The 21,442-nt window shown below is 39.7% G+C and overlaps 1 protein-coding gene across 16 annotated transcripts in view; it reads right to left on the bottom strand.

Annotated features, from left to right (window-relative positions):
* Window positions 1-11,940: 11,940 nt before the first annotated feature.
* LOC123959195 (transducin-like enhancer protein 3-B) overlaps window positions 11,941-21,442 on the bottom strand; it is a 187,296-nt gene continuing 177,794 nt past the window's right edge. For all 16 annotated transcript variants that reach the window (XM_046033135.1, XM_046033136.1, XM_046033129.1 and 13 more), the window contains 9 exons: window positions 21,158-21,293; window positions 20,449-20,621; window positions 19,708-19,784; window positions 19,356-19,605; window positions 17,137-17,384; window positions 16,761-16,908; window positions 16,449-16,599; window positions 14,295-14,371; window positions 11,941-13,248 (listed from right to left, as the gene is read on the bottom strand). In XM_046033135.1, coding sequence (XP_045889091.1) covers window positions 13,141-13,248; window positions 14,295-14,371; window positions 16,449-16,599; window positions 16,761-16,908; window positions 17,137-17,384; window positions 19,356-19,605; window positions 19,708-19,784; window positions 20,449-20,621; window positions 21,158-21,293 — 1,368 coding nt within the window. In that variant the 3' untranslated portion in view covers window positions 11,941-13,140. The remainder of the gene's footprint in view (window positions 13,249-14,294; window positions 14,372-16,448; window positions 16,600-16,760; window positions 16,909-17,136; window positions 17,385-19,355; window positions 19,606-19,707; window positions 19,785-20,448; window positions 20,622-21,157; window positions 21,294-21,442) is intronic.

A 21,442-nucleotide genomic window follows, 5' to 3' on the forward strand; every position in this document is an offset into this window, starting at 1 on the left:
AGGGGTCAAATACTTTTTTCCCCCACTGTATATGTATATATGTGTATGTGTGTATATATGTATGTATGTATGTATTTGTGTGTGTGTGTATGTATATATATATATATATATATAAAACATGGTCAATATAACACTACATACAAATTTGGTTTATTTACCTTGAACACTGGAAGCATCCATTTTTGTTAGAATTTTTCAAAATACAACTTGGATGTTGACATGAATGATATTCCCAATTGGAAACTGATAATACAGTAACTTTAATATAACATGAACACAGCATCTCTCAAGCTCTTTCTTGGTTTGTGTGTTGGCTTCTGTTGCCTTGTCACTGATTCTATCACAGGCACTAACGTAAGGCATAGCTGAGTTGTGGAGAGTGTCCAGTTTGTTGACCTCTGGATTGCATCTCGCCCGTTTGCCAGTATCTGCCCGCTAATTGGACTGGAATCGCAGCATGAGCTTTGGCGGTTTACAGTCGAGTGAGAAGAAGGTCAGCAACTCCAAGGACAGAGTGTGGTTCTCTGCTGGAAAGCTGTTGATTGGTTGCATTTGGATATCTGCGAGTTGCTACCCCAAAATGAAGGTGTTTAAATATCTCAGGGTCTTTTGAATGAGCTCAGACAGGAGAACTGCTGCTCCTTTCTGTCAAAATAGAGCCAGGGTAGGTTGTTCACGCATCTGATCAGGATGCCTCCTGGTTGTCTCCCTGTGGAGGTATTCGGGGCACGTCCAACATGTCTGTGTCTGAGCTTACATGTGTTTTTGGGTGTATGTACACTCGCACACCTTTCAGTCAAGGGAGATACCCAGGCGAATGCTAACTTGACATGACAGACATGAGATCTGGTTTGTCTTATCTGATGAAATAACTTAATTTGCTGCACCTCTTTATAATATAACATAACTGTGTTCTCCATAGCTCATCTTGTTGTTTTGAGTGTTTTCACTCACAACTTAACACATTGGTGCATTGTAATGCTTCTCATTATGCAAATAAACATGCCAATCCACATTAAAACTGTTGGATCATATAGCCGTTTGCTCTTTTGGCATAGATGTTTTTATTAATGACTGGAAGAAAACTAAAAGAAAATATATAAATATACATGCCAATCCATCCATCATGTAACAAATATACATAGCGTTAATCATCAGTGACAGGGTTGGCTGGTTATTAGCCTTACTGACTAAATCCAGTTTTCAAAGCAGTATTATATTCAGTCTGATGTTTTGACCGCTGCTTTGAAATCCTGTTGGTTGGAGGCTCCCTCCTCCACTCTGCTGCCACCCTGACTGCCACACTGAATGGCCAGTTTCCCCTTTCGCCTCCCGCTTTGCATAAAGGCCATAGAAATCCCAGGAACAGGCCCACACTCATTTGCCTGTCACATTAACTTGGCACCTCACTTTCCCGTGGCCCTTTAACCACTGTGTCCCACCCAAACAAATGACCTGTTCATACAGCACAAAGCCCCCTCGCCTCTCTGTCAGCCTTCCGGCTTCATTTCACTTCTCCCTCTCCACAATGACCTCCTCTAACCTTCCCTTCCCCCTCTTTTGTCTTTGTTTTCTTTTAAATGTTAGTGACTTCACTTACTTTACTTAAAACATACTAATGTTGGATAAGTAAGTTTTAGTTGGAGAAACTTGCCTCCTCTGTCTAATTCCACGAAGGACTGTGTCTCCGGTTTTAAAACGGTAAAAAAATCTGTCTTTCATATCAAGAACACTTTCTTACACAATCTTACAAGAATTGAAAACTAATGTGTAGTACTCCAGTTACAATGTACAGTGTGTACGGTACAGGTGCAAAGTTAAAACATGCATACAGTTAGCACAGACATATTAGACTAATCATCAGCAGGCAGAAATGAGTCTGTGAACTTGACTTCAGTTGATGTTTGTTTTGAAACGGTAGCTGGGTCGGGTTACAGTTGAACTACAGTATTCATAACAACATGTTTACCAACTTTGAGGTAATGCAGTGGAAACTGTCCGTGTCAAATAAATTATGATAAGAGAATGATTATTATAACCCCGCCCCTTAATTTCTCGTGCACATTAGTATCTAATTGACATTTGTATATTTATTACATATAAAGTAATGACACGGACAGCTTTGCTATTTACTCAATTATTTTGACTGTTTAAAAATACAGAGCAGCTGTTTCAGACACTTTAAATTACTGTTCTACCAATATGTATAATACAATACACAGCTGTATATAAAATATAGGTGACTGTAGTTTGAATTATAGCCTGAAACAGTATTGTGCTTTTAGATAGATACTTTATTTGATCCTTCGCAGGAAATTAAATTTTATTTTGCTTGTATTTACAAATAAAGTCAGTAGTTCAGCTAGGCTTATAAGCCACATCTTGGCGGAGGTTTCAGTGCATTTCTACATTTTTAACAGGCCTGAAAACAAACAGTAGGCTATCAATGCCAAACTGGTAGAAGAGTTTAAAAAATAACCTATTTATACAAAAGTCTGATTTTCTTTTTTTTTCCTTTAATGTTGTCATGTATGAAAAGACCCAAAATGAACACCATAACTGGACTACTTGATTACTGTAAGCAAATTATTTTAACAGCATTTGTATAGGGAAGCTCTTTGATCCATATAATCGGTTTCCACTGAACGAGAAACTGGGCTTACTGGGTTTAATGCGTTACTGATTGAAATGTTACAGACATGTTCAAAAAATACATACACACTCTGTGGTGGAATGTAACTAAGTCCATTTACTCTAGTGCTGTGCTTTTTAAAAAATATTTCCATTTTTACTTTATATTTTCTACGTAAATATTGTACTTTCTACTCCGTTGCATTTATCTTACAGTCTTACAGTTACTTTTCAGATTTGTAATAGAAAGCCTCAAACTGTTTCAACTAGGATGACAATGACGATGCTAATCCAACACATCTTTATAGTAGCGTCCATGTTGTTTCCACTTTCCGATTTAAAGCACATGAACACGCCGACTTCTACTACTCGGGAAATGGGACCGTCCGAGGAGCACGTGAATGTAGCATTAAAACACACGATATAGAGTATATCATAGAATATGATGCAGTGCTGTAGATGAAACTACCCAAATGTATATAAAGTAGTTCAATATATATTCAATATTAATCACAAAACAGCATATATAAACAGTAGACAGGGAACATTTTTCTGCAGAATGAGTACTTTTGGTACATAAGTAAATTTTGCTGATAATACTCTTACATAAGTAAAGGATCTGAATCCTTCTATAATGCACACACTTAAACTCACAATCCCGTACTCTCACACACACACCATCCAACAAGAGATGATCAGTGCAGGTGCAGGGCAGACCGAGTGTTTGTCTGCTGTTTGTAAAGGTTTTGTTGTGCTGATATATCAGCGGTCAGAGAGGTCAAATAAACACTAAACACAGACAACCACGGTGCTCTGTCCTCCTCTCTCTCTCTCTCACACACTGCTGTGGAGATTAACTGGAGCGATTATGACGGGTCAGCATTTACACATGGAGGCAGCTGCCTATCTGTCAAATCTTCTACAGTCTCTAATGTCATCAAGACAAACCCCCAGAAGTCTGAAAAACAGTTTCTTCTCACACACGATGGATGTCCTGACAGCAGTTATCATATTCAGGCTCTTTGAACCCACGCTGGTAAGACCTGTTTCTACAACTTTAGTAAACATACTTTGGTACACATACTAACCACATATCTTTAACTTTATCCTAGTATTTTCTGTGAATACATTTTTTGTTTATCAAACATGTTCCCTGCCAACACACAAAGTCTACTTTTTAGTGCTGTTTAAAATTATTGCACAACCAAATGATATAATAACCGCTGGCAGTATTTAATGTATTTGAGCTTATACTTAGTGGCTGTCAAAAACCAAAACCTGTGAGAAGCAGAATTTAAGAGTGAAACTTCACTGTGATGGTTTAAATATGTAAATACATCACATCTGTTTATAAACTGAAATGATTAGTCGATTGAGAGAAAATTAATCTGTAAATATTTTAATAATCATTTCATTGTTCTAAGTCATTTTTTAAGCAAAAATGCCAACTTACTGCGTCCACTCTGTCAAATATTAATATATCAAGTCAACTCAGTATTTGCTAGTTCAGCCTTCTATTATAGTAAAATGAATATATTTGGGGGTTTTTTTTGGATAAAACAAACAACTAAACACATCTTGTTGGGCTATGATGGACACCTTTTCTGACCTTTTCATAGGCAAAGCAATTAATAGACATAATTTATTTTTATGATAATGAAAATAATCTTGTTGTAGTCTTAAAGCTGGGTTAATCATTTCTGGAGAAACGACACAGCAAGTAACTTAACTAACGTTAGCCAAGTTGTGGGTTAGCAAACTGTTAACTGCTGCCGTTGCTGCTATGAAGCTAACATGAAGCTAACATGCAGAAAGAACGAGACGGTCCCTGAACCAGCACACCAGATCCAGACAGCGATACTCACAACTCTCCTGCTGCTATAGCTAACATCACGACTACAGCTTGGTGAAGGAGAAAGTAAGCTGTATGTCTGTGGGCAAGTCATTTAATGTTACCTGACTGAATCCTGGCTGCAATAGTGTTATGTGACGGGGTGCGGCCGCTTTTTTTGTTTCCCCTTCACAGAGCCAGGACAGAGTACAAACACCAGATTGTTTTCCGGCACACACTCAGAACAGACAGCTAGCGGACCGTGAGGAGATGTTCTCTGAATTTGACATAAAGGCGTGTATTGGATTAAATCACTTACCCTATCTTTAATGTACACCAACTTCTGAAGATGTATTCTACTTTTAGTCTGAATATCTTTTTCTTTTTATAATTGATTACAATTACAATGAGAATTTTAGGCATATTTTTAAGTATTCTGACCAAACATACGTTAGCAAACGTTAGCCCACATAAACAGACACAGAGAAACATGAACATCTCATTGCAGTTGTGTTTCAGGCCACCTGGTGAATTTAAAGTCTAATACTCACCGTGCAGTTCTGTTTCAGTCGCCACCAACCCTGTGAAAAATACTTGAGTCTTTAGCTGCTTGTAGTCTTAACCTCCTTCCCCAGACACTAGTTTACTCCACGTCTTGACTGGAATCTGCAGCTTGTGGTTTAAATGGGTTGTTGGAAGATGGTGAGACTCATCCACACAGTTCGAGCAGCTGGAAAACCAACAGAAACGTTAAAAAGCAAGATAAAGTTGCTAATTATGTATTTCTTAGTATCAATGACCCTTTCACGGGATACTGAGTAATTATGATCAAGGGTTAATATGAAATATAGATAAATATATATAAAATATTGCTAAGTTTAAGTAACATGGGGATGATATTGAAACGCTTATGTGAAATTTATAATTATTCCTCAGTATTTTTAGTGAACAGTCTCCTTCTGAGTTTCTCTGAAGTGACACTTGTGCCCTGTGATCCTAATTATCTTTGAGGACGTCCTCGTTACAGCTCCAATTGATGGAGGAGGAAAGAAGGAAGTTTATAATCATGTTCAATTAGTGCTCCTTCACATTCTATCTGAGCACTTCCACTACTGCTAATTACTTATTTGTACCAATTATTTGCTTTGCTGAGCTTGTTAACCCCCGTGTTCACCTTGGCAGTTAAAGCGATTGCTGTGAGAAGTGTTTAACAGTTTCTCTTTTACAGGTCCCACAAAATGAAAACGAATTTTTCTGCTACTGTTCTGCTGTCTGTCACCGTATATCACTTACTGTATAATCACAAAATCTTTAACTATTGTACTCCAAACCTAATTACTCAACATCCTGACTCAAGTTCCAATATATTATTCCCTTATCAAAAAATAACCCATTTGCCTTGAATTGAATACGGAGTTACAAAATCTTTCTAATGACACATCCTGTATGTGTATGTCTCGGCAGCATGGTGCGCATTTCTCTCTGTTTCAAAAGGCAAACAGATAAAAACGAATAAAACATGTTCCTCCTCCTTGTTTTTGCCACCTCCTCAGTAGGAGTGGGTGACAGCGGAGTCGATTGATCCACTAGTCTAAAGTTGAGGTTTGTTTTGTGCACTTGATGCAGCCTACATTTGAACTCAAAAATCCATTCCTCCTCGATACTAAAAGTAAAAATTAACTTTTAGAGATTAAACGAAAAAGATTGAACATTATTTGTGAGCTTTAGAGGTGCTGAAAGCTGCATTTTGTTAGCCAGGCTAGTCTTTATGCTAAGCTAAGCTAACCGGCTACATATTTACCGTACAGAGTGGTATTAATCTTCTCATCTGGCTGACAAATATTTCCCTAAATGTTGAACTACTGCTTTAAATTTCACTGAGTTTCTTCAGGACACAAACTAGTCAAACTGCAAAACCAAATTACAACGTGAAAACAATTAATTGTACTGTTCTTGACTTTGGATGGGGTGTTTTTAGTGAAAGTGAGGGACCTTGTGACCGTTTCCATCACAGACCTGATGAGCTTCATTTTTCTATTGTTTTATGTGGTTTTGCAATAATGGACAAAACATTAAATGTCAAATGTTACTCATGTTAATAAATCAAAAGCATATGGAGAGGACACACAGACATGAATTCCTGCTAAATTTTATCAGTTACAAATATGTTTAAATGATACTTGTGTGGAAGTTAAACAGCAATGATCATGTTTATAAACAGTTTTTGTCTACAGGGTAGAAATACTTGATTTTCTCTGAAAAGAGGCAAATAACTACTGTTGCAATGAACACTGTAGTCTGGGATCAATTTATTGATTATGATAAAATTACTTACAAAGTGGATTTAGATTTACGTTGTTTTTTAAGGTGCCTTAGTTTCGAATGGGGATGTACTGGATTCCAGTATGAGTCGTGTGAAATATCACAGTGGAGTTGCATGAACACATCCCTGACATTACAAATAATTTAACATGAGAAGCATCACAAATGTAGTAGTTAGCTCAGATCTACTGGATTGCATTATACTGCATGGTTTCTGTCCCTCTGACCCTCGCCAGTATATACAGTCAATACAGACATACTTGATATTCAGTACCGAGTCTCAGGGTACTGAAATCTGACCAAAAGAAGCCTCCTCCACTGTTTTATTTCTCACCCGTATCCTTTAAAATCTCCTGCACTCTCTCCCAGACAAATAATTCCAGATCCAGTTAAAGCATTGTTCTCACCAGTCTGTGTGATCAAAGATCAAGGGAAAGGCTTTTATAACAGTGAAAGCATTGAAGTATACATAACCATATGAAAACTCAACACGCGCACACAAAGCCCTTCTTTAATTTGTGCCCACTGATCCTGAGTGGGCTCTTGTGTCTGGCATAGACTGATGAAAGCGTCTCATCTTAAGGACAGGTCAGAAGATGGAGCGAGGCCTGAAACGCTATCAAAGGGACCCAAATGACCTCTGGGAGCTGAAGCACCAGCGCTCTCTGCCTCTACACAAGCTCCCTTTAATCTCCCACTGCTCTTCGCAAGCACTTGGTTAGAGAGAAAGGAGAGAGCTTCTCATTTTTTAATCTGCTCCTCTCTTTTGGAAAAAGAAAAACTGCTGCACCCTCATACCCTCCTCTCCGTGTTTCTTCAGGCTACTTGGTTCAGCCCAATCGATGTGCTTACAGGAGCTGCCACTGCAGAGAGAGGATACACAGCAATGAAAGACGTGGAGGGGAATAACTGCTGACAATGGGAGGTAGAAAAAGGAAACGGTGCAAGAGGAAGATGAAACCATAAAATGCTGTCTCCGTGAGAAAAGAGCCTCATCATTTTGCTCTCCATTTCATCTCACAGTGGTATAGAAGAGATGAAATCAGACAGCTGTCAGGTAAAGGACAGTAAAAACCTTTGCCTCCTCTCTGAATTGGACCGAGGAGAGAAATGGAGAGGAGAGAGGTGGAGCGCCCTGCATCACTTCTCCTTCACAGCAAAAGCTCTCAACTGTCAAGAGAACAAAAACACCTTGCATCAGGATTTTACAGCCTTGAGTGGTTAGAAACCTTTACCGGAGTCCAGTCAGCTTTTAGCAGAGATCAAGGGAAAATGTTTTTTCATCAATTGGGTGAAATGACAGCACACATTTAAATATTTATTCAAACATATTTTTGTCTAAATTTAGGCAAATATCAAAACATAGAACAGAGAGATTTCTTGACAATTGATGTATCGTCTTTTTTTCATGTCGAGGTAAAACTACTTGGAAAACCACAGCTGGACTAGTTAGACAATATCAGATCAAACCAGCCAGTTGAGATTTAGGCATCACGCAGAATAAGCACGGTGAATGTTGTTGTTTGTTGTTAAGATAAACCGAATTTTAAAGCAACATTATGTAAGATTTGTGGGTTTTTTTGCAATTTGGCGCCCCTACCGTTTCAGAGTGTAATTCCCTGCTGTCCTTTTCTCTCTTATTACTGAGAATACCGAGGTTACTTCTTCCTAAGAACTTTTTTAAATTGTACATTTTATTTATATATTTATTTATTTATTTTTTATTTGTTGTTGTTTGCTGGAGAGTCGTGTTGGTGCCGTCAAGCATTACGCCGTTCTCGCGATGTCAGAGACACCATTCTCCCAATTACAAGTCAGTGTTCCTGCCAAATGATTTTGAAGCTGTTTAAGATAAAACATACTACATAATGAAATATCTGGATATGTTATTTGCATTTACAGCTAGTATTAAAAACTGTTCTGTTATCTCGATTTTTCCCAGCATTGTGATTGGATGCCAACATGCATATTAGGTTGGCAGAGTGTCCTATGTGAAGGGAAAGTTTGCATACTACAAATTTACAACAGCAAATACATTTTGTAAGAAACTTCTTACTATTCTGCCTGGATTATATTTTCTGAAAAATGTTCACTTGCATTACTTGTTTGTATCAGCCAAAATTATTTTCATGGTTAGTTTAGGTCAAAACACTTGGTTAAATGAAGGATCTTTGTTCATCTGCGGCTTGTCATTCACAAGGTAGCAACATCATAAAGCATAATCTGCTTTATCATCTATTTTCCTCTAAATGGGACCATAATTTTCAAAATGAGCATCATGCTGTATTGAAGAAAACTCGAATCTAGCGATTGAGACCACAAACTCATTATGAAAGTGTTTAGGTAATAATAGTGTGAGGTAATAAATCAAGTGAGAAGTAGGGTAATTTTCTCATATTTTTGTACTGTCACACTTCTTTTTGCAACTAGTCGAGTCGCCCCCTACTTCCATTAGAAAGAATGTAGGTTTAAGGCACTTCGCATTGGCTTCACATTTCAGATGCGGAAGCGAGTCTGCTTCTTTTATATAATCCATGGTATTTACCCAAAATCACTATCTCTCTTTAAGATAGAATGATTAAATGTTGTTGTTCCTAAACCAAACCACATGTGATACACAGAACACAAACCCTGGTCTATGGTCCACCATGACCACCTTGTTATGACTTGTGTGCCACTATATCCAATGAACATAATCCACACAGCAAGTGTCCCTTAAATCATCAGGCATGAACGATTTAAGTAATATATAAACACAATTCCTAGCAGACAGAATTACACAAGGACAACCGATGTATTCAAACAAAATATGTACGTCTGCATGCGTTGCTCAGCCATATGTACAGAGCCTTCAGCCCACACAGTTAGAAATTGCTCCATAATGCATCCCTAACCACCCTGTCTCCCCCCCATCCCCCTCTCTCTCACATTCACAGTCAGAAATCACAGCCTTACAGCCAGCACCCCACAAACGTGAAAATGAATGCACTCACCACCTGTGGTGGGAGCAGAACAAGAGAGTGGGAAAGGACGTGGGAGAGGAAGAAAGAGAAGGAAAAGACATGGCAGCCATTCAGGGCGGTGAGTCAGGAAAACAAGATTCACAGACACTGACATTTATAGTGTATATCATGAGTAATTGTATGGAAGCCTGCGCTTGACAAAATACAGAATGGAAAAAGCCAAAAGTTAGTATAACACAACTAGTTTGTGAGATATTTTAACCCTTAAATCCGGTTTCACAATCATCACGGATATCAGCACAAAGACACAAATTCCCAATGTAGTTTGTCTTTTTCTTAGGTGTGTGTGGGAGTGTGTGAAATGTGAGTGTGACTGAACGTGTCTCTGCTGGTTCTGTGATTCAAGTGAAGCAACAGAGTGTGTGTGTGTGTGTGTGTGTGTGTGTGTGGTTTGCCAAGCCACACAGATCCTGCACTGTGTGTCTCATCATTACTCCTGTCAGCAGGCCTGAAACCACAAACCATCCCGTCTGGAAACAAAGCCATTAACTCACAACAACCGTCTCTGTCTCTCTCACACCTTTTTTCAGTTTAGATCGCCTCTCTCTCCGTCACACTTCCCTTGTTTCATACCAGTGTGTGTGCTGACAAATATATTATAAATCTGTGACACTGTGACATTTAACTGGTCCCATTAGCAAAAATTACACTTACCTAGTAACAACTTGATTTTTCTGTCAACGGTGGCATTTAGTTCCTGTTTTTTTTTTTTTAAGCACTGATTGTATTTGTGAATTTTCAGGCTGAACACCCAACTAGAGCGTGTTAAAACTCACGTGTCAATGAACTTGCCGCGTTTTTTGTTTTTCTTTCTTTATATATTTGGGGGTTTTCATAAACTGTAAGCCATAATCTTCGAAATTATATCAAATAAAGGCTTGAAATATCTCACTTTGCATGTAATGAGTCTATATTAGTTTCACCTTTTAAGTTGAATTACTAAAATAAATGAACTTTTTTTGAAGTTTTTCTAGTTTCACCTGTAGATAATCAGTGTGAAAACTACATTTAAGGATCCCTTCAATATCTGTTACTTTTTATTGTTACTGACCTCCACTAGCTTTGCTCAGAGTGTCAATCAAGAGAAAATAGCTCAATGTTACTTTGGTAAACCTATAACATATAATTTACATGTCCATTGTAAAAACAACTTTTCAAATTTTAACATTGTCAAACCCACAGTCAGTGTGTAAGTTAGCAGTGAACATGCTAGCAGATTAGCTTGCAGCAGTGGTCCTAGCTTGGCTTCCATTGGTTACATGACGCCTGCCTTGCAGGTTGTAGCAGTCCCTTAGTTTTGTGTTAGGTACCATTACATGAACTACATACAGTAAGTGACTTTCTCAGCCAATGTGTGTTTGTTTTGATTCATAAACAGGCAAGAATTTCACAAAAGTTCAAATGTCCATTCATCTTATCTGCCATCTGAACTTAACCACAAAACGCTATTATCTTTCATGCTGTTTGTTTTCCTCTTTAAACAGAGATCACCATGAAATTCAGGAACACACCCAACATTGTCCCTTGTCAACTTCACACGGAGACGAGCCTGAACGAGTCCATGGTCACGCTGAGGTGGGCTAAAACCGATCACTCAAGTCTTTCACAATCCTCAAATACTGGTTTACTTTCTAACTCCTGTACCTCTCTGAGATACGGAGAGATATGATGTCAGAGGATGTGTGGATCCCTGTTGATCAGGGCCATGGCTGAGGTTTTAGAAACACAGAGGTCATTCTTTGCACCCTCCATTAGGCTCAGAAAAACATTACCGGGTTTCTAACATGTTTCATGTCTTATTTTTTCCAGCCAACTGTTCTTGTGTGAACATGAAGGTCTAAATGTTAAAGCTTCAATTTATCTATTATTTTGTTGATAGATTAAAATATAGTCTAAAACACACGGTGGGTGTTTTATAAGTTGATGTTTTTAAAGGAATACCTCGACACGTGGTTTTTCACAGGGTTGGGGGCCAGGAGCAGTATCATTGTTGCCAGGCAACAGAGCCAGGCTAGCTGTTTCCACTCTGTATGCTAAGCTAACCATCTTCTCATCTAATGCTCTGCAAATAAACATTTGTAGGTAACGCCCAATCAAAGGTTATAAGGAAGGAAAATAGGCCATTCTACAAAAAACTGTTTTATTGATTTATTAACAACTGTACATTTCTTTTCAGTGCTGACAGCATTTGCTACATACTTTGGTGTGATTCAGAGGGACTGGCACATTTTGCCCCTTTTTATTATTTTTTTTTTTGTGGAAAATGCTGACAGGATCTGGAGCACAGTGTACAAACCAGAATTATTCACTGTTGTCTTGGCATCATCATGGGAGACGCTTGATTTTCTAATTTGTGTACATCAGTTACCCTTCTGTCCTTCTTCACGAGCATTTACATGTCTCTCCATCACGGCCGACCAAACATATTCCAGGAATATTGATAAGATAGAAAGGGCAGAAGGAGTCCAATAGCGCAGATTGGACTGTTTGAGTTTAGTCTGTAGCCAAGAAATCAATGGTGAAATTCAACATCCATATTACGTCAAGTTAGCAAAAAGCACATTGTCATCCAGTTTGTGTCTGCTGCCAACTGAGGTCCAAGGGTTAGGCTAAACATTAAACATTCTCCCATAATCTAACAAGGTAAAACAAACATGGAGAAACATAGCACAGACAGAGATGTACAATTTAAAAAAAGTCTTTTTATATTTGAATTAAATTTACATCCATCTCTTTTCCTGAATCACAGCGTCCAAAACCAGCCGAGGCTTTGCCCGAGTCAGAGGACTTCACGTTTTCATTGTCCGGTAAGAGCACTGTGACAAAAGGCCATTTTAAAATCTCCACAAAATGTCCTACTTACAATTTTCATGCACCTCTGAAAAGGTCAGCCTGGAGAATGTGCTTTAAGAAAATCAGAAAGTAAAATTGTTAAAAAGGTCTAATCTATGTTCTTTCTCTCCCACTCAAATATCTTGGCATAAGATAGTGTGCCAAAAAAATCATCACAAGTACCCCCAGGACATGAAAATATATATATTTTTATAATATATATAAAAGGTCTTTTATTTAATCCGATATGTACACTTTTCACAAGACGTCTTGGGGACGTGTTTCTCAGAATGAAGCGCCGCTTCATCGGGTTACACCCAAATATTCTCAATGAAAACCAAAAAGTGAAAGTAACTTCTTTCCAGCACAAGCATACTTAAGCCAACAGCTCCAGTAAATTTGTCTTAGCACGTTGTAGTCCACATATGGTCGGGGGTCGGGGGGGAGAAGAAAGTCATCTCATTGTAAGTGCTGAAGCAGAACAGGAGCCTCCTTTTCTGTCTAGTAGATGACCTCGTAGACGGTGGCCTTCTTGTCACCAGATCCTGTCACAATGTATTTGTCATCTGCTGAGATGTCACAGCTCAGGACGGAGGACGACTCCTTCGACTGTGGAAGCAAAAATCTCCATTATTTCTGAAGTTATCAGTTTTAATTTCTTTCATGAAGCATGCTTAACAGTTAACCTCGTCAACAGGGGTGCGTGTTTGTCCACAACAGTTTGATTTGGTACTCAGCTTTCTTTAATTAAGTATAATTACTGTTGGATTATCTTGAATAATTTGGGCTGCAGCACATGCAGAACATAAATTTTAAGACTTTTACAGGTGTTGTCTGTTAATTAGACTACGCTAGCCAGATTAGCTCATATAGTGAATGCAAACCAGAAAGTTATGACAACACTAAGACAATTGTATGGGTCATCTCAGCGAATGCAACGAGGACCACAATGGAAATAAGTTTGTAATTCTTGTTATTGTTAACAGTTCTGATAAATGTATATTGCACTGTGATGGCATTATTTGTGTTACTGTCCGATAAAAAAAATCTAGTCATGTCAAAATCTGAATCTCCTAATAACTTGAGTAAAGGTAATTATCAATCATCAAACTGTTAAAATTACAATAGGCATTTGTTCCACATTTAAGAGTCAATGGTGATATTGACCAACAGCCTAAAAATCGCAAATTCTTTAATTAGAGAGGCTGAAATTAGACCAAGTTTGACACCCCACCACCACCACTATTTTTGCTCAAATTTGATTATCAGTTAGTGTTAATAATAAACTAATAGTGTCTGCCCTATTTGAGATTATGGAATTTGGAGGACCGATATAATCTGATTAGTTAGACTTTTTGAGTTGTGGGAAAAACAAAATTTTAAAATTCATTTAGAGCTTTAATGCTGCATCTCACAAAACACATTTAGGAAAAACTGTGCTTCCATTTTGTGAAATCACCTCCTTGTCTTGATTTAAGACTTTTCTTTAAGCAGACTGGGTCCCACTGACAAATCTATTTTTGAGGTAGTCCTTACCAAGAGGCAGCAATTAAAAATAAGTGACTATAAACAGACAACATCCTAAAAGGAACAAAGTGCAGTTACAAGCCACACAGCCAAAGCAAACTGTGTAGAATTGTGTTTATCGCAGTTACCTGGAATATGCTGGCACCATAAGGTGTCCTCCATGCATTCAGCAGATTGTCCTTCCCTGTGCTCACAAACCATTTCCCTGCAAACACAGAACAGACGCCTTGAGAATATAATCTGAAGGTATGTGTGCTGAGGCACACACAATCATATTTGTCCTCTACAAACCTGGTCATGGTTGTTTTTTCCGGGCTTAAAGATAGAAATTTATAGTAAACCAACCCATAACAGCAAACATGTGACTCTGTGATAACCTTATCAATGGCCATAAAACACCATTACATTAACAATCATAAAATGCACATAATGAAGGAGACTCACACCATTTCCACTTTGATAATTATTTAAATCACCCTCTGATTAATTACCCAACTGACTAGTCGGCTAATGATTTAATTAGTGACGGCAAGAGCTCTGAAGCAGTGAGCATCATTTGAATTAACCCGTTCTGTGGTGGAGAGAGATGAGGCTGTGCTGTGGGGGGTCTTGTGAGGGGAAATGGATACTGACAGTTCTGGCACAAAAAAAAGTGAGGCAACAGTAAAACCTCATTTATTTGAGCCCTAAACTTGAAACCAGCTGGTCTGCCCAACAGGCAGAATGATCTAAACTTAAAAAGCAACGACAAATTTCTCTAATGAGCCTATTTGTAAAACAACAGCTTCCTTGTTAATACAGCTACAAGCCTTTGCTACGAGTAATTTAAACTGTACAGAGACATCTGACATTTTCAAAACAAATTGTCACTAATAAAACATTCATTAGTTCAGATAAAAAAAAAAAAAGTTGCAGATCAAAATTAAACAAGTAAAATTTTAGGCAACACGGCCCACCTGTGGCCAGCGTCTAGCTAGACTGCAGAGACCTGGCCATCAGACATGGTTTCTAACAGAGTGCCTGACATGACAACCCTGAAGTGATTGTATGAAGATTGATTTTAGCGAGAGAAGAGTAAGAGGACTGGATAAATCCTTGTTCACCACATTTAACAGCAGGGCAGTAGCTAGGAGTCCACCCATATCATATGGGTGTAACTGAATTGTAAATTTCTCCGATGGAGAAATATTACCGCAGACGTGGAAGATTCTGACTCGATTCACAGATGTCAAAAAATTGACTATTTGTTAATTGATAACATAATGTTGACGGAATGCAAAAGGCAGAACTCGCGGAAGTGCAGCGGCCGGACTGTCTGGCATGCACACAGAGAGACCAGTGTTCCTCCTGTATTCAGCACATCAATGCTGCGGAATGATTAACCACCCTACTTAAATGTCACACAATCATTAATATCAATGCGCAAGCATGGTGTCACTCAATGCTTGGCAGCTCTCTGAGGCCGAGCGAAAGAGAGAGAGAGTGGCAGAACATGACGGTGAAAGTTAGCGATGAAAAATATTAGTAGTTAGTTTCAGCCTGGCAGTAAATGTGCAGTGTAGGTCACTGTGTGTCCGTTAATAAAAGTCTGTAGTTTCCGCAACTGCTGGAAAAGTGAAGGCGGTTAGCGCTAGATAACTGTACAGCGTTTTGGCGGTTAAATTAGTAATGAAGTAATAATTAGCTCAGCTGTATGTCATTAGTAGTACCTTAAACATACCTACTTGTCAAGGGTTGAGAACATCAGGTACAAGCTTAGATTAAACTGGTGAACAGGTCTGTCCTGTACACATACTGCACATGCTGATAATTATTTTTCAGTTTTCAGAGAGTCTGACAGCTGGTTGTTAATGAGGGACCATGGAGCTGAGGTTAATTAAGTAAATTAGGGATGCTAACTAGTCCTTTTAAGCTAATTAGGAGTTTCTTTTGGATTTCAATGCACAAATTAAATGCTTAGTAATTATCCAGAGATCCTGTATAGAAAAAAAATTATGCAACAAGATGCATCGATACTCGTCTTATAATTGCATCGCAGCCCTCTCAATTGTAAGGTGCCCAGAGATTCCCACCCCTAATGGACATGATCTCCATGTCCTCAGTGGCAGCTAACCATAAGCCTGAGATCCTCCATAAATATCAACACCAAATTGAACGGCAGTCTGTCAAAACTCTTTTCCACTAAAAATAAAACCAGTACATCCCCACCTCCTCACTATTGAATGTTTATTCCCCGTGGGTCTGTTTACACCCATTAAGGAGCTTCTTTGCATGTTACTTACCACAGTAGGCGAACTTGAGTGAGAGGACACAGCTCTCGTGCAGGTGCAGCTGGTACTTGTCAGGCTTGGTATGGTGAAGCACCTCCACGTTGCTGCTCTCCATGCCCACAGCCAGCCATTCTCCGGTGGGACAGTAGCCCAGCGAGAAGATCTGCAACAGCCACACAGTTAGATCTGACCACATCAGCAACAAGAGTCAACAGTATTTCAAAGACACACTGAATGCATTCGTTGGGGGGGAATGTGTCAGCAATGCTGGCTGACTTTGTATCAGATAAAAGGAACATTTGTCTTTTATAGGCTTCTCTCTACCTGTGAGGTAAAGTCGTGTTGCTGGAGCTGCCGCCCCTCCCTCAAATCCCATGAGCGGACAGTGTTGTCGAGCCCACCGGTCCACAGTTTGGTCCCGTCGTGAGAGATGTCGATACAGCTGGCTCCATCTGTGTGGCCCTGGAACTGCCTGGAACAACACAAGACACCAAACATGAAGTCAGGAACAGAGAAGGAAGCAATCCCAACCCTAACAAAGAGGGTGTCTTATGTTAATAGCCAACCATTTTATTGTTCAAACACACTAAGCTGTGTACTAAAAACATGTCTGTAGCACGCACACAGAATTAAGTTGTAAGTTATGTACTTGAAGTTTGGCTCAGGGGGTGTATTTTTACAAATATATCAACGTACTGACCTAACGAGGGTCTGGTTATGGAGGTCCCACACAGCGATGTTTCCATCTGAGCAGCAGGAGAAGCAGACCTTGGCATCGGGGCTTATGGCCAGTGCGTAGCAGGCTGGAGCAGAGGAAGTGAGCTCGGCCTTTATGCGGGGAGTCTGCGAGGCCAGGTCCCAGATGGTCAGCGTGCTGGCCTCGCCACCCACTATGAGGGTGCGGCCGTCAGGCAACAGCTTGCAGGAGCGGATGTAATTGTCCCTGTTCTGGAACAGAAAACAAGTATCGTCACGATCTTGATGACTGGATCTTACATGTGAAAGATCTCTGAATACGGCATTTGATGTTATTAAAGAATAAAATAATTTACAGTTCTGTTGAGCAAAAAGATTAGTAGCATATGTCCACGTCAAACCCATCTCTACTTAAAAAGGAGCTTTTCTTTGACAAGTGCAGCTTTTAGACTGCTGCTGTTTTTGCTGCTTTCGCGTTTTAGTGAAGATGTGGATGTCAGCTTTAACAAGAGATGCAGGGAGAGCGTGGGGCTGCAGCTGTTGGCCAGGCTCCAAGAGAGCAGGAAGACAGATCAATAGGACTTGGAAGCTCTTGGTCGAATTAAAACAGCACCCTGATGGCTTTATAAGACCCAATTGCACTCTGGACGCACCTTAAGGGTGTTGGAGGCCATATGAGTTGAGCGGCATGAAGCCGCAGTATCAAAATGAGAAATGAGAGGCAGTTGGGAGGAAGTAATGAGCTGGGTAATGGCAGACAGGGTTGGCCAATCAGAACATCATTACTCAGCAGGCTTTTTTTCTCACCAAGGATTATTTCAGCACAGCAGTGAAACACTTTGCTGAATTGTTCACATCTCTGTCTGTTGAGGGGAAACTACGATGGGATATGCAGTCAGGCTACATTTGATGCTCATCTTAATGAAGAAGACCTACTACAAAGACCTCATGAAACATGAGTACATTATGTCTCTGGTTCTGGTTGGACGCCTCGTTAACATTTTGAAACATCAACCATAATGTCAGTGTTATTTCTATAGCACATTTAAAAACAACAGTTGACCAAAGTGCTAAACAGGGTCAATGTCAAATACATAACATATACAAAAATCAGTACAACCAAATCACAGGGAAACAAAACACTTTAAAACATCAGAAACCAGGTTAACGAAGGTTAAAATCTACTGCAAAAAGGTGCGTCTTAAGCAGCGATTTAAACGTCTGCAGGGTCTGTGCAGCTTTAATATGCATGGGGAGGCTGTTCCATAGAATGGGGGCGCCCACTGCAAAGGCTTTATCGCCCTTATTTTTTAGCTTTGATCTCGAGACATCCAAGAGCAGCTGGTTTGTTGACCTCAGTGTTCTAATTGGAGAATGGTGGAGATCAGCCAAATAAGGTGGCGCCAAATCATTTAGTGCCTTAAAAACAAGCAATAAAATCTATCCTATAAACGGACAGGTAGCCAGTGGAGGGAGGCCAAGACAGGTGTTATGTGTTCACGCTTTTTTGTTTTTGTTAAAAGGTGAGCGGAGGCGATTTAAAGATTTCTGATTTAGACCCATGAATTACAATAATCCAGTTGAGCAGTAATAAAAGCATGGATGACTTTTTCAAGGTCTTTGGGAGGAAGGCCTTTATTTTAGCTAGAAGTCTTAACTGGAAGAAGCTGGTCTTGACGACTGCACTGATTTGCTTATTAAAAGTGAATGAGGTGTCAAAATTAACACCAAGGTTTTTAATAGAGGATTGATTTTTGGAGGCTAATGGGCCCAAAGTGCCAAGAGGGTCACCCAGTACATCCAAATGTCCACACGTGATGCTCTCTAATTTTCATTCAGAGTGAGTAAGTTTAACTCTATCCAGGTTTTTACCTCCTTTAAGCAGTCTAACAATGGCTGCACAGAATCTCTGGTTATGGATTTAGGCAAGTAAATTTGGACATCATCAGCAAAACAGTGATATGATGAGATGTTATGTTTCTGGAAAATGGAACCCTGTGGCAACATATACAGTGAAAAGAGGATGGGGCCCAGAATAGAGCCTTGAGGGGCCCCGCAGGTGAGAGAAGCAGCTGCCGAAGAGTGTTCAGCTAAATGATAAGAGAAGCTCCTATCAGTCAGGTATGATTGAAACCATAATATAATAACACAGATCTGAATGTCTTGAGCAAATATTTCACATGTTCCTCTACTGTGACTGAAAAAACAATAAAAAGTAGTTACCAGGCAGTCGAGTTGGGACACTGGGCTCTTGCTGCCTGGTTGGCTGATGTCCCAGATCTTGACACAACCCTTGCCGCCGGTGTAGACGTGACGTGTGGGGTTGCTGATGGTGACAGCACACACCACCTCCCCGTGGCTCAGTGTGTTGATCTGGCGCGCATGGCGCGGGATGCCCGGTCCAATCAGTGCATCTGGAGGGAAGGGCACGGGCTGCATCTGACCATCTGCACTCACGTGAAAAGAATAAGCTCTGCAGTGGACAGAAGAAGAGAAAGACGGACAGTTTTGAGCTAAGTAGTATATATGATGTCAGCTATTTTTGTAAATAAAAATAGCTAAATCCAAAACTCACGGCTTTCCTCCAGAAATGGATGTGAGGCTGGCTGGCAGGCCTGGAGCTCTCATGTGAGGATGAGGGTCAAACCCTGCCTGTAAGAGCAAGAAGAGCCAAGAGTTAAAGGTGGGGTATCTTTAACAAACAAGCCGATAACCTGCAAAAATAAATTAGACTAAGCTACTATTCAAATTTAAAACTATGCTTCACTTTATCTGCTAACACACTGAGGAACTCTTCGTTCCATAGTTTCCAGGCAAATCCCTTGAAAGACGCAGATTCAGCTTCATTGCATACAGAGAAGCTTTACACAATGCTACAACATCCCACTTGCTAATGCTAATGAAAGCCTGGGAGATTTTCAAACATGGAGATGCATTTTGGGGGCCAGCCCTTTTTTTTTTTTTAAAGCCTTTAAAATGCTAACTAACTAACATCAAAGTATGAGGGCTACGCTGTCTTTGTGCTTTCTCATTATGTATACACAACAAGCTGCAGCCAGCCAAGCAGAAATATTCACAATGAGTTATGGAAATACAGGATGAATGTTTAAAGTTTCTCAAAGTCATTTCGCAAACAGACTTGAACAACCTACAGCCATGGAGGATAATTCATACAGAGGCCAGTGAGGGCTTGTTGTGACAAACTGATGGAGATGGAATATATGAATGAACATATGTGAAGAGCTGCATTCATTCAGTTGTGTGCGACAAACACGCTTTTGATTCATAAATTCTATATAGAAGCTGGAATAATTACAATTGGTGAGCGTCCATAGGCGGCAGCAGCTGCAGCACTCATCTGTGGTGAAATGAGACCAGGATAGATGCCTGGGCTGGTCAGGGATCCGTTCATCTCATGATGACCCATCATAGGAAACGGGCTGGCATAGGAACCCGCAATTGTCAGAGGTGTACGCAGTGCAGGGGCGGCTAGAGACGAGAAAAGACTGATTTATACAAACTGTGCAACAGACAATTATTAACATTTGGAAACATTAAACGATGGCTGTAACTAAGAATTTTCCTTCAGACGTGACAACTCCTTGTGATACGATCTAAAGCTCCAAAATAGATACTAATGGACTTGTGAGATTGTTTTGTTTCCAAGGTCAAGAATGAACTTTAAATCTCAATATTATTTACTTGAATAATAATAATAATTCTTGAAATTGATGCTTTAAAATGCTTAGTGTCCAAAAAGACTCAAAACCAAAAGGATATTCAAGTCTATTACCACATCAGAAGAAAAGGAGCAAATTCTCACAACAGCGAAGCTTGAACTAGGTAGTGTTTTGATCATTTAAAGTGTAGGTTTTCAAAGACGTATGTATTTCTTCAGAGAAGCATAATTCAAGTTTAAGTCATTTTTCAAGCAAAAATACCAAATGGCAAAATATCTTCTTTTTGTGTCAGTCAATGCATGGCTTCAGTTCTGAATGAGTGCGACAGTGAAGGTGTTTACGTACCTAAAGCCTCCATGCCGGGTGGTTTGCCCATTGTAAGAGGCCGCAGTCCTGGAGTGGTGCTGGTTCCTGGTGTTGGGGCCTCATTTCTTGGTGTAGGTGTGTTGGACTTCAGGCTCGGTGTGGACGACTTGTCATTCTAAAACAGAGATGCTCTTTAACCTCTGGGTGCTTTTGTATCCTCTCACTGAAAGTTTTAAGTTCATTTACTCTCACTCTGTCACACACACACGAAAATGATACAGCATCCACACCAGAGTTTAACCCCCCCCCCCCCCCCCCCCCCCA

This window comes from Micropterus dolomieu, linkage group LG20 (genome assembly GCF_021292245.1).
Source record: "Micropterus dolomieu isolate WLL.071019.BEF.003 ecotype Adirondacks linkage group LG20, ASM2129224v1, whole genome shotgun sequence".
Taxonomy (NCBI): domain Eukaryota; kingdom Metazoa; phylum Chordata; class Actinopteri; order Centrarchiformes; family Centrarchidae; genus Micropterus; species Micropterus dolomieu.